This window comes from Cetorhinus maximus, chromosome 6, assembly GCF_964194155.1.
Source record: "Cetorhinus maximus chromosome 6, sCetMax3.hap1.1, whole genome shotgun sequence".
Lineage (NCBI taxonomy): Eukaryota > Metazoa > Chordata > Chondrichthyes > Lamniformes > Cetorhinidae > Cetorhinus > Cetorhinus maximus.
In genome coordinates, this window is record NC_135884.1 from 155,499,577 (window position 1) to 155,524,066 (window position 24,490).

Below are 24,490 nucleotides of genomic sequence, written 5' to 3' on the forward strand. Positions count from 1 at the left end.
TTCCAAACGAGCTGTGCTTACTAACCATCCTCCAGTTTAATTACCCATGGACACACACACTCACATGCGCGCGCACACACATACGCAGCCTTCTTTATAGAATACCACCATATTCCCAAAAAGATAACATCACTGCCTGTTCCTCAGTATAGAATCCACCATCGCTTTTCCTTTTCTGATCTCCTGCCACTTTGCCATCCTGCCCTTGCACAGCTGAGCCACACATGGTGCTGTGGCCGTGGCTCTTGGGGCTGATTACCAATTAGAGAGAGAGGGATGGGCTCAGAATTCCTGCACTGCCTACCTGGTCCGCCTTGTCTATCTTGCGTGCATCAATTTCCCCTCAGTCTGCACCCTCTTAAGTTGCAGGAGGTGACCACTTCCAAGAAACATGCTATCCATTTTAGCTCTCAGCCTCGTGGATGCGCCACAGTGACGTCAGCTGCTATTCAAGCTCTGAAACTTGGAGCTCGAGTTCCTTCGGCAGACAACACTTCCTGAACCTGTGCTTTTCCAGGATGTGAGAAGCTTCCTGGAGTTCACACATGGCCCAGGATATGCAATTAATGCGACTGAGGTGCCATGTGATGCCTCTATTTATTAGACCACAAACTAGATTTCTTAGTGTAGCCCAATGTTCCAATAGGGAGGTAGAAAAAAGACAATGGTAATAGTCACCAACCAATCACCTACATGCCGCCCTGTCACGTCACACCTTGTTTATTTTTGTTGATTTTTGATTTGACAAATATATACTGCTTCCTCCACTCAGGTCTGCACCTTCTCTCCTATTTTATTTATGCTGAGCTTGTAGTTAGTTTTTTAACTAATCACTCGATTTGTGAAAAGCAGCACCTCTTTTATTCTCTGCATCAAATTCTCACTTGCACCAAATTCTCAACTCTTGCCCCTCTGGTGTCCTGTTTGGACTTCCCGACCTTATTTACCCCTCTCCCGGGCCCAGCCCTGCAGGAGCTGGAGGGAGAGACTCATGTGGGCGCCATGCACTTCACTGACCAATCCAATAAATCTGATGTAAAGCTTTCCTGCCTTTTTAATTCCCTGTAAACATTCAAAGAAAGATAGACCATTCTCACTTGCCTCTCATCCATCTGTACCCCACCACCCCCACCAACCTCCTGCACATCCACAACCCCTCCCCCTCCACATCTTTATTCTGGCCCCCCTCCCCGTCCGCATTCCATCTGTATCTTCCCCCCCCCCACCCCCCCACTCACCCTCATCTTCCCCTTCTCCCTCCTCATCCCCTACCCCCTCCCCATCCCATCTCTCCATTCATTCAGTGCAGAAGGAAACTATGAAGCAACAGTGATAAGAGTAATAAGGTTTTTACACAGTGAATGGTTAGGGTCTGGAATGTACTGCCTGAGAGTGTGGCGGAGACAGGGTCAATCGAGTGGTTAGGGTCTGGAATGCACTGCCTGAGAGAGTTGGGGAGGCTGTTTCAATCATGTCTTTCAGAGAGAAACAATTTGCAGGGCTACAGGGAAAATGGACCTGAGTTGGACTAGCTGAGTAGGTCTTGCAGAGAGCCAGCATGAACATGAAAATTGAATGGCCTCCTTCAGTGCTGTAACCATTTGATGATTTTATTCGGCCCATCATGCCTGTGCTGGCTCTTTGAAAGAGCTATCCCATTAGTCCCGCTCCCCTGCTCTTTCCCCATAGCCCTACAAATCCATCCTGTTCAAGTATTTATCCAATTCTCTTTAGGAAGTTACTATTGGGTCTACTTCCACTGTCCTTTCAGGCAGTACATTCTCGCTGCCTGAGAAATGATTACATTTCCTCCTGTCCCCCTCTGGCCTTTTTTCCATTTATCTTCAACCTGGGACCTCTTATTACTGACCCTTCTGCCACTGGAAACAGTTTATCCTTTTTTTACACTCCTATCAAAATCCCTTGTAATTTTGAGGACCTTTTATTAACCCTCCCCTTATGGATTAGGCACTGGTAATCCTTGCTGCCGCTTTAGCTGAGTTTTATTTGGTGCACTCGTGGAGTCTGTTGACGACCCTGAACCCATCAGTTCTCAAGACTGTGGTCCAATCCCAAGACTTGGCCAGAAAATCTAGGCTGGGACTGGAGTAAGCAGGGCGTTCCCCCAGTGCACTCAGCCAACATTCCTCCTTCAACAAACTCCGCTAAAACCAGATTCACTGATCATTCATCTCGTTACTTGTGGGACCTTGTTGGGCCCTAAATAGCTGCCACATTTACCTATCTTGGTGACTGCGCCTGATTGTATTTGGAGAACTTCCGGCTGTGCAAATAAGAGAATCAAAGGGTGGGATTTTCTGTCCCTGCCCGCCACCCGGACAGTCCGGTCCCGCCGAAAATCAATGGACTTTTGGCTGGACTGCCGAATCTCCCCGTGGTGGGTCCTGCCACAGTGCAACCGGAAAATCCCACTGTAGTTTCTTTGTTTTCCTGTTCTCTGCTCCTGGTTCTCCTGTTTATCTCCTCATGTCTGTGTTATCGACTCCTTATATTACTATAAAAGTTTGCAATCATTTTCCTGGTGCATTGGTCCCAATCTTCAATCCAGATAAACTAGGAAGAGGACCAGTGAAATTTGTACCAGGCAAAGGGATGTTTGTTAATTACCCAACACAGATTTAGCGGGGGTGAGAGGTGGTGGTGTGGGGGTGGTTTCTGAGGGCAAGGGGACAGAGTTACCAGGGATGAGGGGGTAAGTTACTGGGGTGAGGTGTGGGGGTTTTGTCAGTTCCCTTTATTTCCTTTGGTCAGTGTTGAATTTAATTGGTCGGTGTGTGGTGAATTAGCGAGTTTACACACTTGAAAAACTATCACCTATCCAGACCTGACATTGTAACTGATCTTTTCTCTCTACAGGCACTGGTGTAGCAAGTTGTGTTTTATTCTCTCTCCTTTTCAACCTTCAACCCACCTTTGCTGTATGTAATGAAAGGCTAATGAGAATAAACGGAAAATTGAGAGCATTGAAGGAGCCGACATTTTAAAGAAAACTGAAATAAAATAGATTCTTTTGTCGTTTCCAGGTTTAATGTGAACAACACTTTGCTTCATCCTGTAATCATGGAATGGTGAGTATCTGCTCAGAGTCATGTATGTAAACTGTGTGGATGAAACATGGTGCCATGAAATCTCTGAATGCTGTATCAGTCCCTTGTTCCCCTGTTTCATGTCATAACTTGCATTTATATAGTGTCCTTAACATAAAACATTCCAACGTGTTTCACAGGAGCATTATTAAACAAAAGTTGGCACTGAGTCGCATGATACTAGGTTAGGCAACTAAAATCTTGTCAAAGAGATGAGTTTTAAGGAGCATCTTAAAGGAGTAGAGAGATTTCGAGGGAACTCTGAGACCCTGGCAGCTGAAGGCATTGCTGACAGTGGTGGAGTGATGAAAATTGGAGTTGTGCAAGAGGTCAGAATTGGATGATGGTGATCATCTTTTTAATTGTGTATATCTTTTGGGTACTGTGTTGTCATGGTCATGTTACCAGATTAGTAAACCACAGGACTTGTCATCCAGAAATCAGGAGTTGAAATCCTACTGTTGCATTTTGCGAATTTGAAAAAAAATCTAAAAATAAAAAGCTGGGATCAGTAAAAGTGACATTAAAAACCCAACTGGTTTACTGTCCTTTAGGAAAGGAAATCTGACCCGGACCTATATGTGACTCCAGTCCCACACGAATGGGTTGACTTGTAACTGCCCTCTGAAGTGACCCAACAAGCCGCTCAGTTGTATCAAACCTTCCCAAGGCAACTAGGGATGGGCAATAAATACCTGCTTTGCCAGTGATGCCCATATCCTAAAAATGAATAAAAACAAATTTAAAAATCTCATTTAGTAACTTTTGGAATCTTTATTTGTCATATTTTTAGAGGTGAGCTTGTACTATTTTTCAGTCCCACAAATTGTTTTTATTTTTCAGATTCAGTGTATTCTCCATCTCCAATTTGTCTGATAGCTATTATTTCCTTAAAACTGGAGGATTTTAAATTCACAGTAAACAAACTAGCCAAATAAATTAGCATAATTTTGTATAATTTGACATTTCTCCTTATTCCAGAGAGGTGATAAGTTACTTTTATACAGCGAGTTGTTGTGATCTGGAATGCGCTGCCTGAAAGGGTGGTGGGAGCCGATTCAATGATTTGAAAAGGAAATTGGATGAATACTTGAATAGGAAAAATATATAGGGCCATGGGGAAAGAGCAGGGGAGTGGAATTAATTGGATAATTCATTCAAAGAACCAGCACAGGCATGATGGTCTGAATAGCCTCACTCTATGTTGTATGATTCATTGCAATTTAAAAATACAATGCAGTTTATTGATGGTGCAGGGAGGCAGTGTGTGGTTGGGCACCTTCTGTTGGGATGCGCCATGATTGGAGATTTCTTCTGTAAAAGAAGTCAAGAATTAGGCTGACACTCCATTGCAGTACTGAGGGAGTGCTGCATTTTCAGAAAAGCCATCTTGAGGATAAGACTTTAAATAGATACTCCATCTCTGCTCTCAGTGGATGTAAAAGATCCCACGGCACTAATTTGAAGAAGTGCAGGGGACTTCTTCCTGGTGCCCTGGCCAATGTTTATCCCTCAACTAATATCATTAAAATAGATGACTTGGTCATTCTCGGATTGGTGTTTGTGTTAGTTTGTTGTTGTGTGATGTTGTATGATGTCCCTGCATGCCATTGTAATGTAAAGGTGCTCGGCAGAGCAAGGGTTAATATGGGACTGGAGAATAGCACTGCCCACGGTATGATGCATAAAGTCACATGGTAATGGACTGAGAGAACAGACTAGAAAGAATACTCTGGAAGCAGCCTGTATGGAGATAACAGTTTCATGCATGACCATACCTTGGATCTGTAAGTAGTTAAAGGTTAACAATAAATGTTTAAATATACAAGTCTCAAGATCTCATTGTTGGGACACCACAGCTGGCACCAGAATACAACATGGGAGCTCCTAAAAGATATCACATCAGGGATAGTACCATAATCTGGCATGGTGATCCACGGTGATATGAAAGGTGGCAGCTAAATGTATGAACCCAGAACAGCATCCCAAGGTTATGAAACACTATAAAAGCAGCTGACGCCAAACTAGAGAGATGCACACTTAAGAAGACGACTTGAAGAAAAAGTTGAAGAAGCTTCACTACGGACTTGGAGGTGAGGAATCCATTACAGTGAGTGGAAATCCATTACAGAAATTTGCAAGAACCTGAGTGATACAGTTCATGAGATGGTGAGCAAAAATACCAAAAAAGTGGCTGTACTTATATTTTAGAATAGGTGGCGATCCCAAGGGTTTAGCATCCAGAGGGCAGCTGAAAGATAGCTGCAAGTAAAAAACAAAGGTTTAAAAAAATAACTGCAGAAAAATGGGTGGCAGAGTTAAATAGAGAAGCCCGCAGTGCACAGCAAGAAAAAAGACTGCAGAGTTTAAAAAAAATGCATTGCTGCAGAGTTGACAACTCGCAAGTGAAAAAAAGTATGCCCACCGAAACTCCTGAAGCTCAAAGTTCAAAAACACCCTGCAGAGGCAAAAGAACGAAAGAAAGAAGTTTTATCCACTTCGGTAGGAAAAACAGTGTATTATTTAAATGGTGATAGATTGGGAAATATTGATGTACAAAGAGACCTGGGTGTCCTTGTACACCAATCACTGAAAGCAAGCATGCAGATGCAGCAAGCAGTTAAAAAGGCAAATGGTATGTTGGCCTTCACATGGATGGCAGGATTGTTGTATTAGGAGAGATTGGGCTGACTAGGCCTGTATTCACTGGAGATTAGAAGAATGAGAGGGGATCTCATTGAAGCGTATAAAATTCTGACAGGGCTGGAAGCAGGGATGATGTTTCCTCTGGCTGGGGGGGCCTAGAACAAGGGGTCACAGTCTCAGGATACAGGATAGGCCATTTAGGACTGAGGTGAGGAGAAACTTCTTCACTCAGAGGGTGGTGAACCTGTGGAATTCTCTACCACAGGAGGCTGTGGAGGCCAAGTCACTGAATATATTTAAGAAGGAAATAGATAGATTTCTGGACCCTAAAGTCGTCAAGGGGTCTGGGGAGAGAGTGGGAGTACGGCGTTGAGATAGAGGATCAGCCATGATCATATTAAATGGCAGAGCAGATGCAAAGGGCTGAATGACCCACTCCTGCTCCTATTTTCTATATTTTTATGTTAAAATTTTTTTTTTAAAAAAGCAGCTACGATCGTTGGGGAGCCCGCCAAAATCAGAAAAGCATGGGAAAATCACAGTGACAGAACCGGCAGCTGCAGAGACAGCGTGAGTGTAAAAAAAACAATGTTACCGCACTCAGAGCCTTTAAGAGACAATGCAATTTAAAGCTGTAAACTACGAGAAAAGAAAACAGCCATGGACAGAAAATTGGAAGAAACTCCAGAGAGAAGGCAACTCCACCGAGGGCAACAAAAGACCCAGAGAGAGGGCAACTCTGTCGAGGGCGATGGAAAACCCCAGAGAGAGGGACATGGATGACAGTGCAGAGTCAGCAGATAGCCGTGCATGAAAGAAAGCTATCTGAGGTAACTGAAAAGAAGCAAAACGTGCAAAAAGTAAATGGAGTGGTTTTACAGGAAAATGTTTGCATCAGAGCTGAACTGAAGATTTGAAGCGTAATATTCAAGCTGAGTATATACCTTTGAAAACGCATGACAAACTGAAGTCTTCAATGAACCAAGCTGTTCGAGTTCTATCAGGAGGAGATAACGACCCTTCATTCCACAGCTGGCAAACCAAAGCAGGAGTTGGGAAAACTCAACCAGATGTACAGCCAGGCAAAACAGCAGGCAGAAAAGGCACGCAAAGAAGCTGCAACTCTGAACAACGTCTTGAAGAATCGACATGTAGCCATGGAAAAACACAAGGAGCTGCAGAGGATGTTGAATATTACTTCAGAAAAAGCTGAGTTGGAATTATCAGTAGCAACAAAACAATGCACTGAAGCCCAGAGTGTGGCAAGAGCTCCAACAATAAAATAAACAGTTGAAAGAACAGTTGATTGTCCTTCAAGATCAAATGCAAAAGGAATGCGTAACCATTCAGCAACATGACAAATTGAAGACTGTCTTAAACAGCAGAATGGAAACATAGCAGAAGAAACTCGGGGACTATGCTGAATTACAGGAAAGCTGAAGATGAAGCAAGCAAGTTTTGCAAAGACAAGAAAAACCTGTTGACAGACCTTCATGCGCTACAAAAATTACTTAGGTCGACGTTTATTTCTCTGGAAAATTACGAAGAGAAGGAAAATGGATTTAATGTCACTCTGAACAAATGGAAGAACCAGTTGGCAGAGCAGACTCAGCAATGTTCAATATTCCAGGAGGAAGCCGAAAGCTACAAGAAACAGACTGAAGAGCTGAAGAAGCAGCTGAATGGAAAAGAGGAGGCATTGAAAAGAAAAGCCTTTGAACTTCCCAAGTGACGAGCGGATAATGAAGCCATGAGTAGCAAAATGACAGAACTGAATCAAATTAAGACTTCGCCAGAGACGGACCTGGACAACAGTGAAAACAAATTGAAGAACACGAACAAAGTTCTGTTGCAGACAGAAAAATAAAAGGTAGAAATGAGATTGGAAAATGTGAATCTGACATAGAAGCGCAAGTCCAGTGAGTGAACAGGTCTTGTATATTATATGCTTTTATATAAAGTATGTTCTCCCTAAATGCCCTGTATCCTGAGACTCTTCTTTGCTTTCTTCCACTTGCCACCAGTGGGCACCTTGCTCATGGGCTGGAGATTTTTGTTGGGGTGGCCATTTTTCATTGCTTTGGGGGAGTCTCTCAAGGTCTGCCACTGGCACAACTTGTCCACCAAGCGTTTCATTGTGCCCCCCGCCCTCCAGCCTCATTTAACACTCATTTCTGTGACTCTCAGCCACTGGCTGTAATATGCTCTACGGGGTGATGAGCTCTAAGGACCAGGGGAACAAGGATTCCAAACCACTTTGTAACCCACCCACCTGCCCATTGGAGTACGAATGGGTCTGTGGGACTTTCTTCAATTGTTTCAATGAAGTGTAGTTTCTGGACACGGATGAGTTAATGACATCTGTGCAACGTGCAAGTGTTGAAAAATGGTCTCAATTGGGGGAAAGTTTAAATTGTATTTACTATGAGACATTCATAAATATTTCATGAGCAGCTGCCACAATATAGCGAGAGAGGGGATTCATCATAGTGAGGGATAGTTCTAAGTGCTGTGAAAATACAATAAATAGCAGTTGAAAAAGTGGGCTTGTCAGATATAATGCTCAATGCTGACTCACATTGGCTCTTTGAATTTATTAATTGAGCGACTGAGAGGATAGCGTTCATGTTCATTTGAATTGCATGAAATATGTGGAAATGGTCGATTTCGGGGTGCTGAAATCGTGCTAAACCACAGATTGTGATTTGCCATTTTTCAGGAGAATTTATATTTTGTGCAATTCAACATGCCATATGGTCATAGAGTATTCCGGCACAGGCTGTGAACCTTTCAAATTCTATACCCAGAGAGCTGTGGATGGTCAGTCGTTGGCCCAGAACCTCTGTGGAGTGACATTCACCGTTGGATTGCCACTCCACTCTTCCTTACCTACCCAAGATAGGATCAGCACATTTCTCACCCAGGCCTGGTGAGAAATGCGCAGCGCTGCAGCTCTGGGAGCCCTTCCAGTGCAGCGCTGCCACTCCGCAAGCCCTACCAGTGCAGCGCTGCAGCTCCGCGAGTCCTTCCTAAGCAGCACTACTGCTCTGCGAGTCCTTCCTAAGCAGCACTGCAGCTCTGCGAGTCCTTCCAGTGCAGCGCTGCAGCTCTGCGAGTCCTTCCAGTGCAGCGCTGCAGCTCCACGAGTCCTTCCAGTGCAGCGCTGCAGCTCCGCGAGTCCTTCCAGTGCAGCGCTGCAGCTCCGCGAGTCCTTCCAGTGCAGCGCTGCAGCTCCGCGAGTCCTTCCAGTGCAGCGCTGCAGCTCCGCGAATCCTTCCAGTGCAGCGCTGCCGCTCCGCGAGTCCTTCCAGTGCAGCGCTGCAGCTCCACGAGTCCTTCCAGTGCAGTGCTGCAGCTCCACGAGTCCTTCCAGTGCAGCGCTGCCGCTCCGCGAATCCTTCCAGTGCAGCACTGCAGCTCCGCGAGTCCTTCCAGTGCAGCGCTGCAGCTCCGCGAGTCCTTCCAGTGCAGCGCTGCAGCTCCGCGAGTCCTTCCAGTGCAGCGCTGCAGCTCCACGAGTCCTTCCAGTGCAGCGCTGCAGCTCCGTGAGTCCTTCCAGTGCAGCGCTGCAGCTCCGCGAGTCCTTCCAGTGCAGCGCTGCCGCTCCGCGAGTCCTTCCAGTGCAGCGCTGCCGCTCCGCGAGTCCTTCCAGTGCAGCGCTGCAGCTCCGCGAGTCCTTCCAGTGCAGCGCTGCCGCTCCGCGAGTCCTTCCAGTGCAGCGCTGCAGCTCCACGAGTCCTTCCAGTGCAGCGCTGCAGCTCCGCGAGTCCTTCCAGTGCAGCGCTGCAGCTCCGCGAGTCCTTCCAGTGCAGCGCTGCAGTGTCGGGGGAAGTGAAGCCACCTCCCTATTTACGACACTAGCTGCCATAAACCAGGTAAGTTTAAAGGTCCCTGTAACATGACAGGAGGGATGGTAAGTGTGTAAGCTAATTGGGTGAGGTGCAGGGTGGTCGGGAGGGCAAAGGGTTTGGGAGGGTAGTTAGGGTGGGGTAGTCAGTGGATGGAGGAGTTTGGAGGCTAGTTTGGGGATGGGGTTGGGTCGGTAGTTTAGGGGGTGGGGGTTATTCAAGGTATTGGGTGTTTGGGAGGGTAGTTGGGGCGGGGGGGTAGTCAGGGGATGGAGGAGTTGGGAGGCAAAACTTTCCAGACAATTCCGATGCAGTGTCTGGGGGGCGGTGGGGGTGGTCACCCAGTGCATCTCCTGTACCTGCACACTGACTTTTTATAACTGATGCACTAGAACACCTAGATCCTTCTGCAGTTGTTCTCCATTTAAGTAATACTCTGCTTTTCTATTCTTCCTGCCAAATTGAACAGCTTCACATTTTCCTACGTTATACTCCATCTGCCAGATTTTTGCCCACTCACTCAACCGATCTATGTCTGTCTGCAAATCCTTGTGTCCTCTTAACATATTTTCCTACCTATCTTTGTGTCATCTGCAAATTTAGCTACCCTGTCTTCACTCCCCTCACCTAGGTCATTGATATAAACTGTAATAAGTTGAGGCCCCAGCACAGTCCCCTGCAGGACTCCACTTGTCACATCCTGCCAATCAGAAAAAGACCCATTTATACATACTCTCTGTTTTCTACCAGCCAGCCAATCTTCTATTGATGATAATATGTTACCCACTACACCATGAGCTTTTAAGCTATCCTGAGCTGTTCTGCCCATTCCCACCACCTTTTATTATCCAACCCCATGTAATCCCACTCTCCTCATTCGCCCATCCTGTTTAATAGCCCACACTCTCCTCACTCCCTGCACCCTTTAGTATCTCATCCTGTCTAATCCTGCTCACTCCACATTCCTTTGAAATTACACCTAGTCTGATTCCAGTCTCCTGCCCAAGCCCCATGTCCTTATAAAGGAGATTTGCAAGAGCGTAATCAAGCAAAAAATGACAAAATAGGGTACATTAGGACAGGTGACCAACAGATTGATCAAAGAGGTAGGTTTTGAGGAGTTTCTTATGGGAGGAGAACATAATTTAAGAAATAGAAGCTTGGACCGGGCCGTTCGGCCATTTGGTAAGATCATGGCAGATCATCTTCAACTCCACCTTCCCACGCTACCCCCTTATCCCTTAATTCCCTTCATTGAGAGATGAACAGGCAGTAAGGTTTAAAGAGGGATTTCCAGAGCTTAGGGCATAAGTAGCAAAGACATGGCTGCCATTGGTAGAGCAATTAAAATCAGTGATGCTGGAGGCCAGAATTGGGAGGATGCAGGTATCTTTGAAGGTTGAATGGTGGGAGTAGGTTATAGAGATAGGGAGGGGTGAGGCCATGGAGGGATTTGAATACAATGAAAATTTTATATTCTGTGTTGTTGGACCGGGAACCAATGTAGGTCAGTGAGCAAGAGTAATGGCTGAATGGGACTTGGGGTGCGTAAGGTTACAGGCTTCAGAATGAATTCTTTGGAAACTGGGATCTAAATATCGATTTTTCATGAAACCTGGGAGGTGGTGCTCAATGTTTCATTGACTTGCAGTGGACTGTTGCAACAAATACCAATTTGTTGCACTAAATGCTGGCCCAGTCAGCGACACCCACACCCCGTGAGTGAATAAAAAAAAAACAAACTTGCGGCAGAGTAACAGCAATGAGCTGTTGAAGCTGTGCTGGGAATCTCTTATCCCCAAAACCATGCATGCATTTGTCAGTCTCAAAAGGGAAAACCTTTTGGATGGGATGATGGGTCTCTGCCCACAATGGACTTTAGAACCCAGCACAGAAGGAGGCCATTTAGCCTACCCTGTTTGTGCTGGTAGTTTACCAAGAGAATTCAAATTCAATCCCACTGCTTCCCCGTCCTCTCCATGTGCCACATATATTACTGTGCTGTAAATGTTTATCCATTCTTTCCTTAAAAAATACAATGATCCCTGTTTGAACCACTCACAGAGGCAAATCATTCATGCTCCAACAACACTCCATTTCTCCAAAACACACTCCTTGCTCTTTACAGACAACTTTAAATCAATAAGAGCTACTTTATGTTTCCAGTATTTGGTTTGTTTTAGATTTCAGGCAATGCTGTTTTTTACTCTCTGATCCCTGCTGCTCTGGCATCACTTTACACTCATCAAACAAAATCTGATTTGGCTGTATCTGGATATGAAATTTCATCTTCACCGCATTCGATTCTGGGATATTTCTGGCTTTCAGTAAGGGCTCGAGATTGGAAGGAGAGAGATTGAATCAAGATGAGAGTGGTTTAATATTGGGACCCTACTGTAGCTGCGATTGTTTCTGACCACATAATACAACATAGTATTGGAACCTCAAGAGCGATCTCATATCTAATAATATGAGAGGGTCGTGGGGCCATCGATGCAGGAGAATGAGGTGGCCAGTGAAATATGAGACAGTTGATCATGTTTGATTGCCTCGCGTGCAATAAGACCTCTCTCTTTTTCTGATTCTTGGTTATGAGTGTCTGTTACACAGAGCTGCTCTAATTGTGTTATTAACTGCACCCCCTGCCCTGAAATTGCCAATTCCTTGCTGAGGTACGCTTCCATGGGTCCTAATACTCTGTATTTCATACGTTGGCTGAGGCAGTGTACGTCACTTTTGCCAAAAATTCAAGTAGTGACTAGAAATGACTATTCCACCTCCACCTCACTACCTCTCCTAGTATGGAAAAGGCAGAAGATTGGCACTAAGTTAAAATGCTCAGAGCCAGTGGAGACATGATGGGCCGAATGGCCTCCTTCTACACCGTAACGATTCTGTGATAGCCTCAGCGACTCTGCACTAATTGTAACACCCAACCTCTTGTTACTGCTTAGATCAGCTAACTGAGCACAAACCAGAGGATGATCATGGTAATGTGTGATCTCAGTAACTTTACCAACTAGACCAAGTAATGTGGGACAGGTTTTTAGCTAACTGAATTAATGAGTTGCCTGTCTGTATCACTGCACAGGTAAATCACAGCATTTATCTCTTCAGATCTTTTTCATTCATGGGTTATGAGCATTACTGGCAGGGCCAGCATTTATTGCCCATCCCTAATTGCCCTTGAGAAGGTGGAGGTGAGCTACCTTCTTGAACCACTGCAGTCCATGTGGTGTAGGTACACCCTCAGTGCTGTTAGGCAGGGAGTTCCAGGAATTTGACCCAGTGACAGTGAAGGAACGGTGATATATTTCCAAATCAGGATGGTGAGTGACTTGGAGGGGAACCTTCAGTTGGTGGTGTTTCCATGAATTTGCTGCCCTTGTCCTTTTAGATGGTAGAGGTCGCAGGTTTGAAGAGTGCTGTTGAAGGTGTCTTGGTGAGATGCTGCACTGCATCTTGTAAATAGAGCACACTGCTACCAATGTGTGTCAGTGGCAGAGGAACTTAATCTTTAAGGTGATGGATAGGATGTCAATCAAGTGGGCTGCTTTGTCTTGGATGCTGTTGAGCTTCTTGAGTGTTGTTGGAGCTGCACTCATCCAGGCAAGTGGGGAGTATTCCATCACACTCCTGACTTGTGCCTTGTAGATGGTGGACAGGCTTTGGGGAGTCAGGAGGTGAGTTATTCGCCGTAGAATTCCCAGCTTCTGGCCTGCTCTTGTAGCCACAGTATTTATATGGCTAGTCCAGTTCAGTTTCTGGTCAATGGCAACCCCCAGGATTGTTGATAGTGGGGGATTCAGTGATGGCGATGCTGTAGAAAGGGGAACTGTTGAGAATCTCTCTTGTTGGCGATTGAACGGCACTTGTGTGGCATGAATATTACTTGCCACTTAGCGCAAGCCTGAATGTTGTACAGATCTTGCTGCATTTGGACATGGACTGCTTCGGTAGCTGAGGAGTCATGAATTGTGCTGAACATTGTGCAATCATCAGTGAACATCTCCACTTTTGACCTTGTAATGGAAGGAAGGTCATTGATGAAGCTACTGAAGATGGTTGGGCCTGAGGAACTCCTGTCCTGGGACTGAGATGATTGACCTGCAACAACCACAAACATCTTCCTTTGTGCTAGGTATGACTCCAACCAATGGAGAGTTTTCCCCCTGATTCCCATTGACTCCAATTTTGCTCGGGCTCCTTGATGCCTCACTTGGTCGCATGCTGCCTTGATGTCAAGGGAAGTCACTCAAGCCTCACCTCTGGAGTTCAGTTCTTTTGTCCACATTTGAACCAAGGCTGTAATGAGGTCAGGAGCTGAGTGGCCCTGGCGGAACCCAAACTGAGCATCAGTGAGCAGGTTATTGCTGAGTAAGTGTCGCTTGATAGCACTGTTGATGACCCCTTCCATTACTTTACTGATGATCAAGAGTAGACTGATGGGGCGGTAATTGGCCAGGTTGGATTTGTCTTGCTTTTTGCATACAGGATGTACTGGGCAATTTTCCACATAGCTGGATAGATGCCACTGTTGTAGTTGTATTGGAACAGCTTGGCTAGGGGCTTGGCAAGTTCTGGAGCACAAGTCTTCAATACTGTTGCTGGAATATTGTCAGGGCCCATAGCGTTTGCAGTATCCAGTGCCTTCAGCCAATTCTTGATATCACATGGAGTGAATCGACTTGGCTGAAAACTGGTGTCTGTGATGCTGGGTCCCTCTGGAGGAGGCCGAGATGGATCATCCACTCGGCACTTCTGCTGAAGATTCTTGCAAATGCTTCAACCTTATCCCTTGCACTGTCTAAACCCTGCAAACTTTATTGTTTGTTTTATAAAGTCTTTTCTTCAATCGCCCATCTCTGCAGAGACATTGTCCGTTTGTCCTTTGTTTGTGTGTGTGTGTGTGTGTGTGTGTGTGTGTGTGTGTGCGCGCGCGCGCGCTGGGGAATTTTAAGAGGGATAGATAGTTACACTTTCAGATTACAAATTATGCATTAACCAATTCATGCAGCTTCTTTTATAAAAGTAGTTTTGTTTCACAATAAATCGATCCTTCTGAGTTTATTGAAGGAAGCCAGATTGAAGTCTCTTTTATTCTGTGTCTAACAGTAGCGAAGGTAAATAAATTGGCCGTTTTGGTGAGAGAATTAAACTTTTAAACTCATGGTGCGACCTATGGAAAAGTGGGGCTAGAACCACTGCACACTGGTCCCATCTCGATTGGAACAAAAGTAAAGCTCCCTCTACACTGTACCTATCAAACACTCCCAGGACAGACAGACCCACTTATACCTGAACCTATCCCATTGGCTGTCATCAACAGTAAAATGTGGATCCAGAGGACATGGTTTGTGCCCGAAGGAGGCTGAATTCAATAATCAGTCTAAAAAAACATTGCCCCTGTATATGAGTGCCCATGGACCAGACTCTCTCAGGAGGCGATGGAAGCCCATATTTTTGATTCATTCAGATGCATATTTGATAAGCTTAATTGAGAAAATAATCATTTGATACAGTGTATGTGTAATTTGGGACATGATTGTAGTGAGTGTTGCATGTTGGGAAGATGCTAATGTATGTCCTGTGGTTCCTCAAGTTCTCCACTCAGGGTTTCCTCACCATGTCAGGCTCTGTTGTAGACTAATTGATCTAGTTGATAGAAATTGATTACTGTGATGAGTCAATATTCCATTATCATTGTATCTATCAAGATAGGAGAACTAGATAGAACTGGGCCTTTTATCACCATGTTATCTCTTAACATTCCTCAGAATACCTTAATGTGAATAATGTATGATATCCCTGCACATGTGTTTACTGAAGTAACTTTGATGTTTTATGGAGCTGGAATGTTAAATGTTGGCACAGGAGAACTAAAACTTGATTTTTTTCTCTCTCTCTCTCCACACCCCCCCTTCCCCTCCCTTTAAAAGCCGTGTGATAAAGACAGACATGGAACTGGAGCTAATGCGCTACACTAACCGCATCTCCAGCGACGCACATAAGGAGGTAACACTTAAATATTGTATACTTTCTCATTATAATAATCAACTGTATCATCCTCTAGGGGGACACTATTCACTTAAACTGCCCAAAAGAGGTGGCTGAGGGGTGACCTGATAGAGGCCATTAAAATTATGGAAGGGTTTGATAGGGTGGGCGTTGAAATGATGCCTGATGGGGGTGTCCAAAATAGAGTTCATTAATATAAATATAGTGATCATGAATAAACCCAACAGGGAATTCAGGAGAAACCTCTTTACTCAGATGGTGGTGAGACTGTGGAACTCAGTATCACGTATGGAGTAGCTGAGGCGACTAGCATAGATACAGTTAAGGCGAAGCTAGATAAACATAAGGGATAAAGGGGTAGAGGGGTGTGTTGATAGGTCAGATGGAGACGGATAAGAGGAGGCTGCGAGGAGCCTCAATACTGGCATAGCCCAGTTAGGCTGAACATTTCTGTGCTGTAAGCTCAATGTACTACTCTGTAATCTAAACACTGATAGGATTGGGTACAACATTAGCTCTTTATACATTCCTGATTTTACTCTCTGCTGAAGGCAGGTGTAAATCCTGTGTTACACCCAATCCTGCGAGTTTCCCACTCAGTAAGTTGGGTTAAAGTTACACCCCTTTGTGTCACCATTGCCATTGTGGATACCACATGTTGATAGCCCAGCTTGGTGAGGCTGATGAGCTGTTCATTACCCTCCCTTATTACCACACACACAAACAGGCCATTTGGTCAATACACGCAACTTACAGCCTGCTTCATCTCACCCCATCAGCATATGTTTCTATTCTTTTCTCCTTTATATGTTTAATGTCTTAAATATATCTGTTATTTGCCTCAACTACTCCATTAAATCATGGAACAGAAGGATGCCATTCAGCCCATTAAGTCTGCACCAGATGTTTTAAAGAACAATTTAGTTCATCCCACTCCCCTGCTTTTTAGCTAATATCCCTGCAATCCATTCCCTTTCAAATATTTATCCAAGTCCTTTTAGAAAGCTACTATTGAATCTGTATCCATTCCCCTATCTGGCAGTGCATCCCAAATCCTAACCAGTTGTTGCATAAAAATGTTTTTCTTCATGTCGTCCCTACTTGTTTTGCCAATCGTTTTAAATCTGTGCCCTCTGGTTATTGACCCTTTATCATTGGAAACAGTTTCTCTTTATCTACTTCATGTAAATGCTTCCTGGTTTTAAACACCTTTACTAAATCTCCCCTTAACCTTCTCTGCTCTAAGGAGAGCAGCCTCAGCTTCACCATTTCCTCCACATGACCGGAATCCCTCATCCCCGGTCATATTCCACTAAACCTCCTCAGCATCCTTTCAAACCTTCACATTCTTCCCAAAGTGTGGCACTCGGACCTGAATACAGTACTCCAACTAGGGCTGAACTGGTATTCTATAACATGAACACAAGGATTAGGAGCAGGAATAGGCCATTTGGCCCCTCCCGGGTTGCTTTGTCATATGATAGGATCGTGGCTGATTGGTTATGGCCTCACCTACACTTTTCTGCCAGTCCCCCACATAACCCTTGACTCCCTTGTTGATCAAAAATCTGTCTCACTTGGCCTTGAATATCTCTAATGACCCCGCCTCCCCTGCTGTCTGGGAAAAAAAATCCACAGAATAATCACCCTCTGAGAGAAAAAAATTCTCCTCATTACAGCCTAACATGGAAGACCCTATATCTTTAAACTGTGTTCCCTAGTTCTATCCCCCTGACTATATTGTTGCCTTCTACCACTGTACTCCTATTTACTCCCCTCGCTTTCCCTGCACCACAGTGCCACACTCAGTTCATCCGCCCTGCAGCTCCCTTTCTCAGCTCACTCCTTTTAAGTATAAGGTCAGAACAGCACCTGCTTCCTCACTGCACCAAATTCCCTCACTCACCAAATTCCCGAGCTCACACTCTGTGCCGAGCTGCAGCCAGTGATGAGCTGAGCTGTTCTCTTCGTGCTTGTTTACTCCATGTGCTTGGCGAGATAACTTGTATTTAATATATAAAGCTTTAACATAACTCCCTGTGGCAGCAAGTTCAACATTCCCACCATTCTGGGTAAGAAAGTATCTCCTGAATTCCTCATTAGATTTGTCAGTGGCTGTATTATGCTTATATTCTGGATTCCCCCACAGTGGAACTGTTGCTTTCAGAGAAATGTATTTGGGAAGTTGAAAGCCAAGCAGCATTTTCTCCTACTATAACTTCTTACACCATGTGCTTCAAAGAGTATACACACTGTCCTTTGTGTGGCTCCAGGAGCATGCTTCTTCTCCACACTTCAGAACAGCAAGTCCTTTAAAGAAGGAAATTGTTTGATTGCTCTGGACTGTCAGGCTGGTGTCCTGGTGATTTAATTGCATCATTCTACATGAGCGAGTGAACATCTTTATATTTCAGATTGTGCAGTGAGGAGCTGTGCACAAGCTCTGCAGAATCAATCTGACACTTCACCCTCTTTAATAGAAATCGGGCTATTTTCTGAAACAACCTCTTCTGAAACTTTAATAACAGCTTGTAAATTATTGAGATTGTACAGGCTGGGAGTAAAATGCCTTTCACCTTTACAAAATAAGCCGTTTCCCTCCCGAGTGGCAGGTTTTTTGAAGTTGCCACTGCCTGCCTGTAGGTGGTGAGAAGTAGAGTTCCCTTTAGAAATCGTTCATCGGAGCTGTCGAGCATAGAACTGAGACAGCAGATGTGAAATTTAACAGTACTCCTGTACCCATCAGAAACCCCAATACGTTTTATATAAGATGCAAGTGTCTCACTATTTGCACTTTTTAGCGGTATACGCTGCTAGGTTTTAGGGTTTTATGGAGTTTTCCTTGCGCCTCTGCCACCCATAGCTTCGGCTACTATCTTCGAGGAGCATGCAGCAAGTAGAAGAACTGCACCAAGCGGACAGATGTCAAAGAGCCAATTCCTGCCCATGTGTTCCATGTATTGGGATAATGGAGATGTTCATTCTATTGCACAGGCCTTTTTGTCATGTGACAGTGTACAGTTGGTGTTGTCTAGTGCAATGTGACCCTCCCCAAATACTCAAACCAATGTAATGTAGTAAATTTGCTCTGTTTGTTATGAGCATTATTTGGACACCATTCTGTGAAACACCATACCTTTCAGCTTTTTGTTTTGTTCTTCGGAAATGGGCGTTGCTGATGAGGCTGCTATTTATTGGCCATCCCTAATTTCTCTTCAGTGTGGAGATGAATTGTCATCTTGAATGGCACTCCCACAGTGGTGTTGGCTAGGTCGTTTAGGAGTGAAATCTTTACACAAAGGGAAGTCGAAACTGGAACACGTCCCAAAAGGATGTGGATGCTGGAGGTCAATTGAAATGCTCAAGACTGGGATCAGTAGAGTTTTGTTGGGTAAAGGTGTCCAGGGAAATGGAGAAGGGATACAGATCAGCCTTGATCTAACTGAATGCTGAATAACCGCCTCCTGTTTCTTTGTTCAGGATTCAGACCCAGTAATGAAGGAGGAATACGATTTATGTTCAAGTCAGGATCATAGAATGATACAACACGGAAGGAGGCCATTCAGCCCTTTGTAACTATTCCAACTCTTTGAAAGAGTTATCCAATTAGTCACACTCCCTCTGCTCTTTCCCCATTACCCTGCAAGTATTTCACCTTCAAGTATTTATCCAATTCCCTTGTTGAATTTGCTTCAACCACCTTTTGGGCAGCTCATTAACAAACTCGCTGCATTTAAAAAACAAGTTCTCATCCCTGCTCTGAATCTTTGCCATTAATGTACGCAACCAGGATTTCTATGATCCTGGGATACGATTTCAAGATTGCTGAATCTAGATTCCAGACCACTCGAACATCCCGGTGAATTGTTAAACTGAGGCCCTGCCTGTCTGTTCCAGTGGACGTAAAGGATCCCATGGCATTAGTGGAAGGAGGTCAGGGGTCTGACCTCCAGTGTCTGCACCAACATTCATTCTGGCAGTTAATGTGCGCGGAGTGGATTTGCTCCACGTTCATCTCATTTGCTCTGTGCAAAGATGGTTTTCACATTTGTCTAAAAAGCAGTGCTGACTGCACTGTGAATTGATTCAGTGACCTTGAAGCATTTTGGGACATCCTGAGAACCTGTAAAGCAGTGAGTTCTTTAATGGAATAAAGTCCCACTGCTGACTCTTAAACCAGGAATATTGATGTTGTCAGTCACTGGATGTAGTGTTAGTGATTGACAGGAGCAGTGTAGAAACATTCCTTCAAACCACTGGTGCAAACAAAAAGAGAGAAGCTACTAATCCTGTTAAAGCCATTATCTTTGATACAGAAATGCTGTGAAACCCTTTGAGAGGTACTGATTTACACCTGTTTGATTTTCCCTTCTCAATCCTCCAGGTAATGAAAGCTGTGCAAGTGGGAATGAAGGAATATGAGTTGGAAAGGTCAGAATGTTTCACATCTATATTTTCAGACAATATTAAAATGTTTCCTTTCAGTTATTTTGCATATCTTTCTTGGGAACCCTGTTGGAAAGAAGCATTAGAGCACAGCTCCAGGCTATGGGTAAACAAGGTCCCTTCACATTGTCAGCGTGAACTGGGGAGCAGCTACTGGAAGGACCCACCAATATTTTATTTTTAAGTTCCCATTGGTTTTCAATTGTAAATTTGCTGCCTGGAACCATTACCTGATATTGATGTGTTTGTGTCAGATTTATTGATGAGGGTAGATTTTGGTGCAGATATTTTGATGATTAAGACCCCATTTCTGATATTCAACCTGCTCCTCCCTAATCCTCCCCCCGCCTGGGTTCCCTGCTCATTCCTCCTGCCATTCAGGCTGCAACAGTCAGCGTTCCCCTGCCTCTGAAGTTTTCCCCCTAATATGTCAGCGGTGGCTCAGTGGGGTAGCACTGGGTGCCCCTGAGTTAGAAGGTTGTGCCTTCAAGTTCCACAGCAGCTTAGCCTAACACTTGCACTACAGTACATGGGGAATGCTGCATTGACAGATGTGCCGTCTTTCAGATGAGACTTAAACCAGACCCCCACCTGTTGAGTTGTACGTGAACACATCCTACACCACTATTCAAGGAAGAGCAGAGGAGTTCTGCCCGATATCCTGGCCATTATTGATCGTTCAACCAATATGCTTCTGGTCATTTATCTTATTGCTGTTTGTGTGATCCTGTTGTTGCTAAATTAGCTGCTGTGTTTACCTACACATGACAGTGGTTATATTTCAAAATGAATTCAATAGGACATTCTGAAAGGTTTTTATAACCTCAGGGTTGCTCTTAACAGGCACCAACTTGAGCCGTTTTGTGGCTTGTGGTGATTGGATGTGATAATCTCCTCCCTTGTTCATCCTTTGAGGTGAAGATGACCGTGTTCATCATCTGGGTGTTTTGTAGGGGTTTGCTGGGTACGTCGGTGACTCCTAAGGTTAACCTGCACCTGGAAGGCTACTGCTGCAAGTAAGACAGGATGCTGCAGTCAGCTGAGTTTTGGACAAATTGCTGACTCCTCATTTCTTCCCTCTGCCTCCGATGTGCGCTCGCTTTCGAAGGAGGCTGCACCATTTTTTATTTTGGCTGCACCAGGTGCGTGGATCATGGGTGAGCTTCTCCCAGGGCGCAAAGTCGATATCAAAACCTTCAGAGTGTCCTTGTTGCGCTTCCTTTGACAGCCATGAGAGCACATCCCAGACTCAAACTCCCCATATAAGATTTACATGACCAACCCAACTCAGTCCTGACTGTCTCAATATGTTGTGGATGTTTGGCATACCAGTCCGGATGAGCACCTCAGTGTCTGTGATTTTGTCCTGCCATCTGATTTTCAGAAACTTCCAAAGGCAGCTCAAGTGAAAGTGGTTGAGTTTTTTGGCACGACATTGGTACACAGTCCAAGTCTCACGTGTAGAGCAAGGTGGGAGGGACTATTGCTCTATAGACTTTCAGTTTGGTAGGCAGACTTACTCCCCCTCGTTTCCAACTGATATTTGAAATCTGCTGACGGCTACACTTGCTTTGACAATCCCTGCTTGCCTCATCGTCAATATAGACATCTCGAGAGAGTGTGCGGCCAAGATAAGTGTACTTATCCAGTGCTGACAGGTTCTGGTCATGGATTGAAGCCCTGAGCTTGAGATGGCGGCTTTCCTGGAGCAGGCTTGTTCATTACTTCAGTTTTCTTTGTGCTGATCGTAAGACAGAAGTTGTTGTATGCATTGGAGAACAAGTCCATGGTACATTGCATCTCTAGCTCTGAACTGGCAGCTAGAGCACAGACACTGGCAAACAGGAAATCTCAAAGTATCTCCTTGGAGACCTTAGTCTTTGCCTGGAGCCAACTCAGATTGAGCAGCTTCTCATTCATGCGCTATCTGATTGCAATGCTAGGATCACCATCATGGAAGACATCGAAGAGCATGGTGGAGAAAAACATGCTGAAGAGGGTTGGCACAAGCACACAGCCCTGTTTAATTCCATTAGTGACTGGGAATGGATCAGAGGACTCACCATTACCCAGGACATGCTTGAGCATGCTGTCATGGAACTGTCAAACCCATTGTGATGAATTTCTCAGGGCAGTGAATTTCTCCATTACCTGTCAAAGGCCTTGGCCAGGTCAACAAATGCGGTTTGGAGGTCCATGTTCTGTTCTTAGCATTTCTCCTGGATCCGTCTAACGGCTGCTGTCACATGCTAACAACTGCTTGGAGCCACAGGTGAGAGCTAGGTGAAGGCGAGGACCAGTACAGGACGAACCACTCCAAAGAGTGCGACAAACCCACCTGTGAGAGGTGCTACCTCGCTCTTACACCCCAAGTGGGATAATCTTCTGTATGCATTGACCCTTAGCTACATGGTTCAGGAGTGAGCAGAGCTCCTGTTTAGTATTAAAAACAGAAAATGTGGAAAAACTCAGCAGATCTGGCAGCATTTGTGGAGAAAAAAACAGTTAACATTTCTAGTCTGTATGACTCTTCTTCAGAACTAAAGAGAGGTAGAAATGTATTGGATTTTATACTGTTGAAAAGGGAGGGTGGAGCAGGTGGAACAACATAGATTGTCAGGAATAGGTTGGAGGTCAGGAGAGATTAAATAACAAAGCTTTCATGGACACAAGACAAAGGAAGTGGTAATGATAGTATTAAGGACTAAAGCAGGTGTTAATAGCGGCATAAAGGTCAGCCCTGTCTGAAAGCAAAACATGAGAACAAGATACAGATGGCACTTGGAGGAGGGGGAGAGGGGGCTGGATAAGAAAATCAAAATGGAAGACAGAGTTCATGGTCTGAAGTTGTTGGGCTCAATGTTGAGTCCAGAAGGCTGTAAAGTGCCTAATTGGTAGATGAGGTGCTGTTCCTCCAGCTTGCGTTGGGCTTCACTGGAATATTGCAGCAGGCCGAGAACAGAAAGGTGAACGTGAGAGCAAGACGATGAATTGAAATGACAAGCAACCGGAAGGTCGGGATTATGATTGTAGACTGATCGGAGGTGTTCTGCAAAGTGCTCGCCCAATCTGCGTTTGGTCTCCCCAGTGTAGAGGAGACCGCATTGGGAGCAGCGAATGCAGTAGACCAAATTGAAAGAGGTGCAAGTGAAGCGCTGCTTCACCTGGAAGGAGTATTTGGGGCCTTGGATGGTGAGGAGGGTCATGAAAACAGATGTGATGGAGGCGGAGGAGCTGGGAGAATAGGATGGAGCCCTTACAGGTAGCAGGGTGTGAGGAGCTGTAGTCGAGGTAACTGGGAGCTGGTGGGGCTTGTAGTGAATATTGCTAGGCAGTCTATCACCAGAAATGGAGACAGAGACATGTTGGAAACAGACCATGTGGAGGTGAGAGAGGAGGGGAAATTGGAAGCAAAATTGATGAATTTTTCCAAGTCCAGACAAGAGCACGAGGCGACACTGAGACAGTCGTCAATATACTGGAAAAGTAACAGTGGGACAGGGCCCGAGTAGGACTGGATCAAGGAATGTTCCACATACCCCACAAAAAGACGGGCATAACTGGGGCCCATGTGGGTACCCATAGCCCGTTTAGTATTTCTTGGGTTGTGTGTATCTGATTATGTGAGTGCTACTTTTCAATTATGATTTATAATTTCCTAACATTGTTGGGTTTTTCTTTGTTACTATATGTTAACACCAGTCGTATCTTGATTACTGATGAGTTATTTGTTAATTAAAAGCCAGTGCAGGTAGGATCACAGCACAGATGCCTTCATAGAGACAGGCTTCCCCCTCTATTAAATGCTGATTGCCTTACCATTAATGGGATGGCTGCTCTGTTTCATATTGCATGTGTGGCTGTGGAGCAATGCAATGAATGTTTATTGGCTGCTTTAACACCTAGTAATGGGATTCATAAGATACATGATTAGGAACGTAGGGAAAATTTGACAGGTGCCTCACCCAAGGGGCATCCTTCATGTATGACCTTGGCCAGGGAGGAACTTTATTTTTAAGTCCCGTGCAGACTGGGTCCTGGGACTGATGCTTGAGAGCAGTGTTGTAAAAGGTTAAACCCTGAGACCTAGGTATCTATGAGTAGTGTCAGCTGTGGTTTACAGCAGCACTGTCCCTAAGTCAGAGTTCAAGACCCACTCTAGCACCTTGAGCCCCCAGGTTTAGACTGGCTCTTTGTGTGGTACTGAATGGGTGCTGCACTGCCGGGTGTGCCGTGTTTTGGATTCATTAGGAGGATGTAAAAGATCTCATGGCTTTGTTTTGAAGAAGAGCAAGGGACTCTCCTGACCAATATTTATCCTTCAACCAATATCACTAAACCAGATGCAAATACAAGTTCTTGTAACTGACTGAGGGATGAAGCCAGCCAGCTGAGTGCTGCAATGTGAGAGTGGATTACAGGGAT

The 24,490-nt window shown here is 45.0% G+C and overlaps 1 protein-coding gene across 1 annotated transcript in view; it reads left to right on the forward strand.

Moving 5' to 3' along the window:
- pepd (peptidase D) overlaps positions 1 to 24,490 on the forward strand; it is a 191,503-nt gene that overhangs the window by 73,874 nt on the left and 93,139 nt on the right. Inside the window, exons 7-9 of the mRNA XM_078544698.1 lie at positions 3,045 to 3,089; positions 15,541 to 15,616; positions 20,004 to 20,050. Of these exons, the coding sequence (XP_078400824.1) occupies positions 3,045 to 3,089; positions 15,541 to 15,616; positions 20,004 to 20,050 (168 nt within the window). The remainder of the gene's footprint in view (positions 1 to 3,044; positions 3,090 to 15,540; positions 15,617 to 20,003; positions 20,051 to 24,490) is intronic.